Raw genomic sequence first — 11928 nt, forward strand, 5'->3', positions numbered from 1 at the left:
TCTCAGAATTTTGATATCGATGACCTAAGGTCAGGTCAATTTTGCGGCCTCCCCATTATAAGTCAATGGGAGAAAATTGAAATGCGCCTCTTTTGGACGAAATACATTATAAACACTCCCAAACACCGAATTACAAGTGGTTTAGACACACTGAACATGAAAATGGTGTCCGTGACCCTTGTTTATGCCCTGAGGTCATCTTAGGTCACGAATGGTATCTAACAGTTTTTCGCAAATAACTTTTGATAGAGGCACGCTAGAGCGATGAAAACGCCTTAGATGTGTTTAGCTCGACGATACGGATCGACTGATATGCAACATGACCCTTTCCGGTCAGGTCATGACCTTGACCTGAGGTCAAATTTTCAAGTTGACCTTTCAAGGTCAAGTTATAGTTCATTCGATGCGTCTTGACGAGAGGAACACGATGCCGGTAAAAGTAAGCTCGTACAAGGCTTGGGTCAAAAGTTATTGCAGAAAAACTGTTTCCGAAAAAATCGGCTATTTTTGCAGTTTTGGCTATTCCCGGCTATTCCCTGCAGGCAAAACCGTTGACGTTAGGTCAAATCTGAGAGAATTTCTCAGAAAGGGCGTTAATAGGGCTATCGAATGCGCTTTTCCGCGGCGCTGTAGCTCTATTGGTTCCCGAGTTATGCGTTGGCTTCTTGGAAATTTTCGCCATTCGACCTGGAAATCGGCGAAATTTTGCCTTCAATGACCTCTGGTGACTTGACCTTTGACCTGACAAAAAAATTGACCGAAGTGATTTCGTCATTATTTTTGACGCTCTTTCGAACGCCGCCTTCCGCGTATCGCTACGTGGCCCAGGAGCCGAGTTACAAGGGGGGGTGTTCAAACACCCCCCCCCCCCAGCAGGGCGTGGAAATCCAGGACCCCCAGCCGGGCGCGGGTTAAGTCAATTTTACTAGGGCTGTGTGGTGCATGTCTTATGGCCAATTTTTCATTTCCAACTCAATGGTGTTGGTTAAAAACTTAAAAGACTATCAGGAACGGTTTAGGTCACTTCCTGGTGGTGGTAAGGTCAAGGTGAGGTAAAAAAGGTCAAATTTCAAAGTTGATATTTTTGCATAAAATGGGCATTGATCCGATGCAGCTCGTAACGGGTAGTTTAAGTTGAGATAACAGGATATGACATCTAACAATGAGGAACAATTACAAAACAGGGTTGACAGTTGATGTCATACATATCCAAATTTTATCCCCATATAATCTACCTAATAAATGCTGTATATAGACCCTGAAATATGTGCGAAACTTTTACGGAAAAATAGCGAGGATTGAGAAAAATACCAATTGACATGCCTAGGTAACGTAAGCATGGTTAAGTAGCTGGAAATTAAGTGGCCCTTATAATTTTGAAATATCAACAAACGCAAATAACAAATAGTAATTTATCATACTATTCGAAAGTTAGCTGAACCTTCATATATTTGTTTAAACTATGCAGCAATCCAAACAGCAGCTGCCAGCTATTGATTTTAATACTGAAAATACAACTTACTATATCGACAATATAAATCAGGTTTTATCTCCCAACACACACTTCCACAACGTTGTGTTTACCAATGAGCGTGTCGATCAAACAACCATACTGGAGTCTTAAAGGGACCCTCCCACCTTCAAAAAAGTTTATGAATTGGCATGAAAGTGATGTCGCTCGGTTCAAAAAGAGCGAAAACGAATATCTACCAGATTTCACCGAAAAATATTCACCGGTTTTCAAGATATTAGACTTTTACTTTTGTTTACTTTTTGGGATCTCCGCTGTTCCTAGCGACTTTATTTAGAAGCAATAGTTTGGCAGCTGAAAGTGCGGCACTTGTTGCGCGCAAAGCAGCATATACTACCACGTGCTACAAAACGTTTTAGTCAAACATTTAAAAATCGTTAGGTATCTGCGCTGGCGTCACACATTCAGAGGGGTATACCTATGCATTAAGCCCCTCTGAATCAAAATGCTGCAATTTTGAAATTCAATATTTCCGATTTAAGGCGTTTCTCGATGTTGTGAGTGCCGAAACCGGTAATTGTGAGCCAGGGACCCCATTTTGGCTATCTCAACTCAAATCTAATGTTAAGGTGGGAGGGTCCCTTTAATTTTCCATCGGGCAATGGGAGTGGAGGGACATTATTGCGTGCCCGAAATAGCATACTCGGTATTTACTCAATCGAGCGGGACGGGGGCTTTTGGGATAACTGTCAGTGGTCGGTTCATATTTGTATTTACACTATGGTTCCATTTTCTCGTTAGCACTGGATACTTCTGCGAGTGTTCTGTGTGCGTTCAGAGTGGTTAACACTCTGTGCCGGTATACGCTGACTAGTATGGAGAGCGAGGACGACGGAAACTCATCAACAAACCTCAATAACAGATCTGTCTCAGAGACTGTAAGAGTGTATATGTGTTACGGCCCGTTTGAAAACCCGGCCCGTATTAATGCTGCCCGGCCCGCATTAATACTGACCGGAGACCTGGCCCGTATTAATACGGGCCGGTCAGCATTAATGCGGGCCGCCTTGCCGGTCGGTATTAATGCGGCCGATTTAGGTGGGCAGTATTAATGCTGCCCACCTTTTATTTCAAAACTTATCCGTCTGCTGCAAAATCAATTACATTAGCATGTCTTTATAGACGGCGGCTTACTGATAAAAGTTGAACGCCATGTGTAAATATTCGCCAACCCCGCCTCGAACCCACAACCATTCGATTACAAGACCGGAACAGTACCCCGAGACTAGCGAACAGATCGAAAGGCAGTGAATTGGGCAAGCAGTTGAAACTAGTGCTCGGCAATGATATGGAACAAAACGTGCTCGAGAAAATAGATGCTATTATACGTTATACGTGATTAAAATAGTTCAAAACACCATTTAGAGAAAACAAACGAGGGTATATCATAATTTTGTAGAGACAACCAGCAATATTCATCTAGACGTTGCCCAGGGTAATAAAAGCAGGTCTAACTAACACATCGCCCAAGGTCACCTCAGGGAGTGCCGACACTGCCGCGCGCCCATTTCTTCCATTACCGCTGGATGACCGACAGTGAGTATCAGCGTATCACGCATCTGTTTCATTATCTGATCTTACTAACTAGTGATCATAAAGAGTATGGCAACTTCATTTTGAAAATGTCATAATTCGAGGACTTTAGCACTGATTTCCACTTAAAAGATAAGGACGTTAATTTCTTTTGGGGTGAAGTGTTTCATGCTACGTGTAAGATATTTTGCTCTATTTCTCTAATACTTGGGAAGGTACAGTTCTTCAATTACAATTTAAAGTACTTGGGCACTTTAATTTGGAGAGTTCTCCCCCTAAAAATTATAGTTGATAGAAGTGTGAAGAAAATTCCATGCAACGTGGTCTTCCTCGATTGAAACCGTTAAAATAGCATTACTATTAACATTGAGACTTACTACAGTTTCGTTCACACCTTTTCCCTAAGCTCTAAATTGGGTACTTCTTTGTTAAGGTGTTCTTCATCATAACCATAATGATACGCTACTAAGCCATATCAAAATCAGTCCAGAGGTATTCTGATACCTCAGGAAAGGTCGAATCGACCCCACCTTTTTTAACGACGCTAGTTAACGTCCTCCAGAAACCTCAATAGTGAATGCGCAATCGGTCAAATTAGACCTTGGGAGAAAGAAGTAAGATTTTTTTTTTATAATCGTATTTACATGTGCTGAACGTGTAAGATCGTTTAAGAACAGGTTGATTTCATAAGGACATTATCCTACTTTGAATAATTGTATTAGCTTTAACGTATTTTCCAGCCCAAATAATTGCAGATAACTGAAACCTGTAACATGTTACAGATGTCACGCGAGGTTTTCTGGAGAAAGTACAAAACATTTTGCAGGGGAAAAGGAAATAATGTGAGGGTACACAGCGACGAAAAATACGCAAATGTGTTAGAAACACTAAAAGACTTCGAAAATGGCGTCAAACCTGCTCAAAACAACAAAATTGGGTATATCTGGGTGAAGCGTTTTGTACTGGAGACATGCGGTGATGCAGAAAGAATTTTGGAGAGAAAGTCTGGAAATGAGGTGGTACAGATGTCCAGAATGTTCGACGTTATACACGACGTCCACATACAGCTGGGACACGCTGGACGAAACAAGATGCTCGCGGAGTGTCAGCGTCGTTACTATAATGTGCATCGAGTGGCTATCGAGATATACTTGCAAACGTGTAAAAGCTGCGAGCTCAAGAGAGCACGGCCAAGGGACAAGACGGTCACGCGGCCAATTCTGACTGATGACGTTTCAAGACGAGCGCAGATAGACCTCATAGACTGGACTAGTGAGCGATCAGCTGGATTTGGGTACATCTTAAACTTCCAGGATCACTTGTCAAAATTTGTGATTTTACGCCCACTGAAGAAGAAGACTGCTCAAGAGGTTGCATACCATCTCCTGGGCATTTTTTGTCTGATCGGTGCACCGAACATTATACAAGTGAGCTGTTGTAGGGTTAAATTGGCAGAATAGTTCAGTTAAGATTACTAGTTTACCATAACAATTTCGTAATTAGTTGTCATAACGTGACTGTTTATTGCGCAATGCTATCAACTGTTGTAACTATTATGTCAGGTCTGTGAAACAACTTTGTATCGCATACTTCTTTCCCGGAACGTTTCAAATGTTTCCGGATTTGTTTCAGTCTGATAACGGTGCAGAGTTCCGGAACGCCTTGCTGGACGACCTGAAGCTGATGTGGCCACAGCTGATGCTGGTGCATGGAAGACCGAGACACTCACAGTCACAGGTTGGTCAGCCAACACGTCATTCTTTCTGTCGATGAACTATAAAGGGGGCGGAGTCCTTTCTTCAACAGATATTTCCCCTTTTTGACGTAGTGCATAGAAATTGTCTTGGGTGTAAAAAGCACTCAAGCAATTCATTTCACTTGTAATTCAGTTAAAGGGATACGTTCAATATTAATTGCGATTATTATTGTTACATTTACTAGTCGTTAGCATTTGCATTTTACGCCCGTATATGTCGTAAAGTATCCACGGTCTGTTTGTTCATTACACAGCTGCATGTACATTGCACGTATATTACATTTCCACGTTTCTCCTGCAGGGATCAGTGGAGCGCAGCAACAGAGTGGTGCAGGAGAAGCTGAGGTGCTGGCTGTCAGAAAACCCTGGCTGCAAATGGCCTGAGGGCCTCCGATTTGTTCAGTGGGCGATGAACACGCAGGTAAAACAACCTCATTGCTTAATTTTCAGATAAAAACACCCTTACCGCATTAATTCATAACTCTAAGATTAAACAGTGTGTCGTTCGTTATCCATGGCATTTGATGCATTGCAGACATTCACTTCGCATGCCATTAAAGCCTTTTGGTGGCAATGGGTCGGTTTACGTCAGCCCCTGCCACAAATAGGTGTATCCAGGAGGCAGGAGGCTGCTAATAATAATAGGTGTTAACGATTTTGTTTCACGAAGTTGCATATTTATATATAAATACATTTTTTATTAAGCCATAGCATGTCTAGTGTTGGTCTTTTAAGCTCATCTTCTGTCATCAATGATGCTTCGTGTAAAGCTCTCTGACGATGTATTTCAACACCCGTTGCAGGTCCACGAGGGAATCAAAAGGACCCCTTTCGAAGCGACCTTTGGACAGAAACCTCATCTCGGACTTCGCGACTCCAAAATTCCCAGGAGCATCGCAAAAACCCTGAGAACTCAGCAGGAGCTCGAAGATCTCGCAGCAGCAGGACCGTCTCGTCGCGACGACTCACCGCCAGTCAGTGGGGACTGCCCGTCGGTCAGCAGGCCGCTGACCTCGCCGACTGCAGCGAGGCAGCCACCACCGGGAACAGGTTCGCCGTCATCGTCTCCGTCATCGTCTCCGTCATCGTCTCCGTCATGGTCTCCGTCATCGTCGCCGGTCAGGGAGTCGCTGCCACCGTCGCCGGTCAGGGAGTCGCTGCCACCGTCACCGGACAGGGGATCGCCGCCACCGTCACCGGACAGGGGATCGCCGCCACCGTCACCGGACAGGGGATCGCCGCCACCTCCACCGGACAGGGAGTCGCTCCCACCGTCACCGGACAGGGAGTCGCTCCCACCGCCACCGGACAGGGAGTCGCTGCCCCAGCCGCCGGACAGGGAGTCGCTGCCCCAGCCGCCGGACAGGGAGTCGCTCCCACCGTCAACGGGAAGGGGATCGCCGTCGCCGTCACAGTCACCGAACAGGAGGTCGCCGTCATCTCAGCCCACGCATCATCCAACGTCTGGCTCGGCTGAGCCGCAGCCAGGACCTAGCGGCCTGCAATGTGTCTCCTGTGGGCTGCGGGTACAGCAGGGGGACAGCTCCTGCAGGCTCTGTCAAAAAGCAAAGTCAGCGAAACGTCACCGCAGAGAGGCATCAGCAGCGCAACAGCAGCAGGCGGCCAAGATGCTGCGTAGATCGCGGCAGTCTCGCCTCCTTGTCGGCCAAACCGTGAGGCTCGGCATACCCGACGTAGACCGTGCCAGGAACCAGCCACCAAACATTTTGGCAATTATAACTGAGGTAAGGCACTATTGTTTTGGACAAAGCAGGGTAATATGCACAAGTCGTTTTATGCGCATGGATGTGCTTGTTTTGATTAAATCTTTCAAATAAAATGGGTAGTTTGTATTGACGTTAATTACCATTTTGGTAGGCACTTAGCCGTTCAATCTGGATGTCAATTTTGTTTCAAGTCATTGCTGGTCGATATCGCTAGTAGACACCTTCACCTGCATTTATCGAACCCATTTGTGCAAGGGGAGGTAAGGGAGGGGAGCATAGTATTGCATTGGTTTCTCTCTGGGCATAGTATGTTTCCACATGTTCGGCTCGTAGGTACTCACCACTTGTCTTTTAATCGTTTGACGACCCTTTTAGTCTCTCACACCAAACCTGAATGATGTGGCGCTGTGTAAGACCGCTATTATGTTTCAGGTTCGCGAAGACGGATACACCTTGGGTACAGAGTACGGTCGCCTTTCCGGAGTTTACAGTCGTGCGTCACTCACTCCATCAGACGTCGACTTTCTCACGCCAGAGTTCATCCCGGATGGCGAACCGGTGACATTGAGGGAGGCAGCGCGGCGTGCGTCGGGGGGCACCGGTCAAGGGATACTCAAGTGCACCTGCAAACGTGTGTGTCGTGGGCGCTGCAAATGTGTCAGCAGCGGACGGATGTGCTCCTCGCGTTGTCACAAGAGCAGAACGTGCAATAATAAGTAAAAAAAAAAAAACCACACACTGTCTTTCAATGTTACTTGAATGAGATGACCGTTTCTGCTAAACCAACGTTACAGTGACCCGCCACAGCATGTATTAAACAAGTAAACAAAACAGCAATACATAGCACGTCCGCTCTCGGCCTCTGAACTCCCTGCACAAACCCATCAGCCCACCACCGGGCCCGACATATCTAGTCCACACAATTCCACTAACGAAAGCGAGCACGCACTGCCGGTGGCGGGCAGGGCGAACGCCACCGGTCCCACCTGTCGGCGGGTCACGTAACTACGGTTTCTGCTAAACCAACGTTACAGTGACCCGCCACAGCATGTATTAAACAAGTAAACAAAACAGCAATACCGCCATGGAGAGAAAAACACACCAACTGAGCGAGAACAGCGAAACTGAATGCACAAACCAAGCGCACAGTACCCCGTGTGAACTGTATCGTCTAACGAGCGACGCTCAGGAGAAGAGGGTGTCAGTATACGCACGGTCGACCTCACCGTGCACATAGTGGTCCAAGAACACTGATCGCGTCTTCCATCGCCCTAGGCGCTGAATGTCATCAGTATCAAAGCCCAGCTGCACCGCACGCGTCGCGCCCGTCGGTCTAAAGTCTTTCGGCTGATGGCCTGGTGCCAATCCAAACTTTTCAGCCAACGAAATCGCCTCCCGGAGAATCTGAGACACCGTACTAGCAGACACCGCGGTAAAGGGCTTAACAAGCGTCAAAAACGCCGGCTTCTCCACTGGACATCGCACTGAGTCGGTACGCGCAAAATACGACTTGAGCGCCCCCACAGGGTCTACCTGGGGATCCGGACAGGCGGGCAGGGTAACCTGAAACCCCGTCCTCTGGCTGTCGTTCTTTACACCCAAAAAGGTAACCTGGAGAGAGCCGTCCTCTCCGAACAAGAACTGAACAGTCGACATCACAAAAGAAGATACAAGGTCTGTGTTAGTGTCGTACGTTTTAGCCCGTGGCGCTACGTCTGACGGTCTTAACATCAACGCTAAAGCTAACAAAACAATGGTCTTCAACCTAAGGTGTTTAACGGACAGGTCGTCATTACCTGACCAGGCACGAAACAGACGCATGAACGCAGAAATATCCATGACGGCCGACCTGGCCAACGGCGCGCGCGTGCCACTCTTCACAATACCCTGCAACAACCGAGCAACAAACGGGTCGTGCACGGGGTTAGCAGCACCCACTGCCTCATACAGCGCAGATACGGCGGCAGACACGCACCGGACAGTGGAGCGTGGACGAGAAGAGGAGCCACACCGGTGGATCATGAAGTCAGCCATCACTGCAGGATCGGCCGGCGGAAAAGAAACTCCCCGGCCGCTGCAAAATGTGAACAAATCACGAATGTAACGGTCGTAAGTTTGCAACGTGCTGCCTGCCAGGCTCAGTTGCATACAGTTGCTCGCTGTCCGAGACCAACCACGAGCGGCTAGCTGTTCGCGCCAGATATCCTCCAGGCGAACAGACTCCAGCGGCAGTTGCGCCGCGGCTCTATCTCCTGCTGCTCGGCCAGGGGGAGACACGAGCTCGTCACCGGCGGCAGCCGCAGCGGCGGCGCCGTGGACAGCCGGCGGAGCCGCGCCATCCACGGCTGCCCCGGCCACATGGGTGCTATCAGCGTCGCGACCGCCCGCTGTGCCTCCACGATGTCCAGAACCCTCGAGATTAGACGAAACGGAGGGTTCACCCAGTTGTTCTCCGCGCCCCAATCGGTCTGGCCCAGCGCGTCGATCCCCGCCGAGCAGGGGTCGGCAAACCGACTGTTGTAGGCGGGAAGTAGCGCCGTATTGAACGACGCGAACCGGTCCACTGTATGCGGCCCGAACATCCGGTCGAGCTGCCGGAAAATGAACGGATGTATCACCCACTCATGACGCACCGAAACACGCGAGAGAGCATCAGGACCTGTGTTTGAAACACCCGCTATATGATGCGCGACAAGCGACATGCCATTCTGTAACGCAAATGCCCATATATCTTGGGCGACACTATCCAAGCGAATATTGGAAGATCCAAAATTATTAATGTGCGCCACAGTAGCAACATTGTCAGACAGAATCTCCACTGTTTTCCCAACTAACGCTGAACGGAATGAAAGGAGTGCCAAATATACCGCGAGCAGCTCTCGATAGTTGACCGACTCGCCACTCACCCGATAGTCCCAGAACCCGGACGCCAGCTGACAACTGTGCGCCGAGAGAACGGCTCCCCAGCCGGAGCCCGAGGCGTCGGTGGCGAGCTGCAGATCGCAAGCAGCTGGCGGCACCAGCAGCCGGCCGTTCCAGCTGTCCAGAGAGGACACCCACCACGACAGATCGTCCCTGGCTCCGGGGGACCACGTCAGCAGCGACCCCCAAGACGACCTGGAATTCAAAAGTCGGTACACATTGCGAAGTTTCAACTTTGCGGGGAACACCGCGGCGAGCATACTAACGCAACGACCGGCCATTCGAGCCAGCACCCTAGCTGACACGTTAGAACGTTTCAGTGACCTCGAAATGTCCTGTTTTAGCTTGCGGATTTTAGCCTTCGGAACTGTTATCAAAGGCGGTCGAGACGCAGACGCACAGTGAACGTCAAACCCTAAATACGTAACTGAATCTGACGGCGTGAGACAGGACTTATTAAAATTAACCGCAAGCCCTAGAGCCTTGAGGGTATCCAACAGTACGCGCATGTCCTCCTGAATTCGTGTTTTTGACGAGCAAAGATAAAAATCATCCACATATGCCATCAGGGATAGAGAGTGAGTAGGACCACGCAAATACTCGACGACAACACGAATACATTTGTGGAAGAAAAACGGCGAACATTGCAAGCCAAACGGTAGACAGCACCACACCCACCAAAAACCGCCAAACTGAAACCCTAAATACGTTCGGAACTCAGCCCTGATCGGAAAATGATAAAAACCATCCTTCAGGTCTACGGTGACAGCCTGCTCACCACCGCGCACTATCTCCGGCAGCACATCAACACCCTCAGAAGAAAATTTTGGCGTGTCACAATGCGAGTTCACGTACCTGAGGTCGCATATCAGTCTGAACTTGCCGCCACTCTTGGGCACTACCTTCAGCGGCGATACACAATGGGGCATGTCGCGAACCCGCCGAATAATACCCCTCTCTTCCAGCGCACTGATTTCTTGGTCCAAAAACGTTTTCTCTGCACCACTAAACACTGGATTGGTGAACACTCTACGCTCGGGTTCACGCACGAGGGGGATGGGCACGCCCTCCGTCACCCAGTTAAGTACTGTATCAGACGCACCGATCCCCGCCCAGGCCTCCGGCCGCAGCACCATGTCCACTCTCACTATCAGTCCGCAGCTCCGGCCCCCGCCCCACCAGACTGACTCGACCTCGGCAGGTCACGTGACGGCGGCAGGCCGGGACGACCGCGGCTCCGCCAATCAGACGACACCGGGCCGCCGTATAACCGCTGGCCCTGCGGCGCTGGACCTCGCCAGCGACCACGGTCAGGAACTTGGCTGACCTGACGAGAATGCTGCCGCGCCCCGGCAATGGCCACGGCGCGCTGGAGATTTTCCACTGCTCCAGGCGTGAAGGTCGCCGGGTTGTGTTGCAGCGTTTTGAACAGCTGCGCCGTAGAGTCGTCGAACTGGTTGGAGACAATCAGATGAGTGTACTCCTCTTGTAGGAACCTGAGCTGAGCCAGCGTCACGGTTGTGAGCTGGTCAATCACTGGATCAGCTACCTGCGCCGAAGACAGTATCTTCAAGGCGGTTTCCTGGAAACGGGCGCACTTCTGGATGACCTGGAAGCGCGCTAGATCAGCCTTGCCGATTCCGGCTCGGGAGTCACCAACCACCAAGTCCTGAGGGAGCTTGACCTTGCTCAGGCTGTCCCGAATCGCTCGAAAGTCAGCCTGCAGATCTGCTGACGCGCCGAAACTCGGCTGCTCCTGCTTCTCACTGGGCTCAGCAGCCTCGGCTGCACTGAGAGCCGTTGGAGCCACGTGCCGACGACCGGCGTTGGGCTCACTCACACGAGCGTCAATGACGCGCACTGATGCCTCGATGGCACTCACTTTTTCCGCCAACTCGCGGATAGCCTCCTCCATCTCCGCACCGCTCAAAGCACATGCGGAGACCCGAACCGCCTCAAATACCGGCGACTGGGCCACGCACAGGGAGCTCCGAGCTCTGCCGAAAGCGAGCACGCACTGCCGGTGGCGGGCAGGGCGAACGCCACCGGTCCCACCTGTCGGCGGGTCACGTAACTACGGACATGCTCTATCGTCTATACGCTGAAGATACCACGAAACAAACATTTACTAGCCAACAGTCAAAAAGTATAAAAGACATTAAGACCACTGCAGGCCTACGCAGCATTTGCTTAGACATGGAATAGAGACTAGTTGGCTAGTTTTGATATGGCCCGAGTTTTCATATGGCCGTGAGGAAAAAAGTGGGCGGTATTAATACTGCCCGGCCCGTATTAATGCTGACCGCCAGGCGGCCCGCATTAATGCTGACTGGGGGCCGTATTAATACGGGCCAGGTCTCCGGTCAGTATTAATGCGGGCCGGGCAGCATTAATACGGGCCGGGTTTTCAAACGGGCCGTAACATATGCACTCCGAGATGCAAATGCATAATAACGGTG

The 11928-nt window shown here is 49.8% G+C and overlaps 2 protein-coding genes across 3 annotated transcripts; one reads left to right on the forward strand and one right to left on the reverse strand.

The window, feature by feature from the left end:
* The first annotated feature begins 1913 nt into the window (after positions 1-1913).
* LOC122379857 (serine/arginine repetitive matrix protein 1-like) lies at positions 1914-7267 on the forward strand. The gene is made up of 6 exons (XM_043362408.1): positions 1914-1943; positions 4199-4491; positions 4697-4801; positions 5122-5241; positions 5624-6565; positions 6980-7267. The coding sequence occupies exons 3-6, from the start codon at positions 4748-4750 to the stop codon at positions 7265-7267; spliced, it is 1404 nt and encodes a 467-aa protein (XP_043218343.1). The 5' UTR covers positions 1914-1943; positions 4199-4491; positions 4697-4747.
* Positions 7268-7335: 68 nt separating this feature from the next.
* Positions 7336-10633, reverse strand: LOC122379864. Of its 2 annotated transcripts, XM_043362417.1 has the most exons (3): positions 10325-10633; positions 9454-9664; positions 7336-9138 (listed from the first exon to the last, which is right to left on the reverse strand). In XM_043362417.1, the coding sequence occupies exons 1-3, from the start codon at positions 10603-10605 to the stop codon at positions 8731-8733; spliced, it is 900 nt and encodes a 299-aa protein (XP_043218352.1). In that variant the 5' UTR covers positions 10606-10633; the 3' UTR covers positions 7336-8730. The 2 variants fall into 2 exon arrangements, with proteins under 2 accessions (XP_043218352.1, XP_043218351.1); XM_043362416.1 differs by lacking the exon at positions 10325-10633 and having other exon boundaries at positions 9454-10316.
* Between the last annotated feature and the right edge of the window lie 1295 nt (positions 10634-11928).

This window comes from Amphibalanus amphitrite, unplaced genomic scaffold (genome assembly GCF_019059575.1).
Source record: "Amphibalanus amphitrite isolate SeventyFive unplaced genomic scaffold, NRLGWU_Aamphi_draft 000085F_arrow, whole genome shotgun sequence".
Taxonomy (NCBI): Eukaryota; Metazoa; Arthropoda; class Thecostraca; order Balanomorpha; family Balanidae; genus Amphibalanus; species Amphibalanus amphitrite.

Bases quoted from the DNA above. Each gene is read 5' to 3' on its own strand.
- LOC122379857 (XM_043362408.1), top strand. From the start codon at position 4,748: ATGTGGCCACAGCTGATGCTGGTGCATGGAAGACCGAGACACTCACAG. The intron at 5,242-5,623 runs GTAAAACAACCT...CACCCGTTGCAG, and splicing joins AGTGGGCGATGAACACGCAG to GTCCACGAGGGAATCAAAAG. The intron at 6,566-6,979 runs GTAAGGCACTAT...ATTATGTTTCAG, and splicing joins TTTTGGCAATTATAACTGAG to GTTCGCGAAGACGGATACAC.
- LOC122379864 (XM_043362416.1), bottom strand. From the start codon at position 10,035: ATGGCATATGTGGATGATTTTTATCTTTGCTCGTCAAAAACACGAATT. The intron at 9,139-9,453 runs GTGAGTGGCGAG...ATTTTCCGGCAG, and splicing joins CCGGGTTCTGGGACTATCGG to CTCGACCGGATGTTCGGGCC.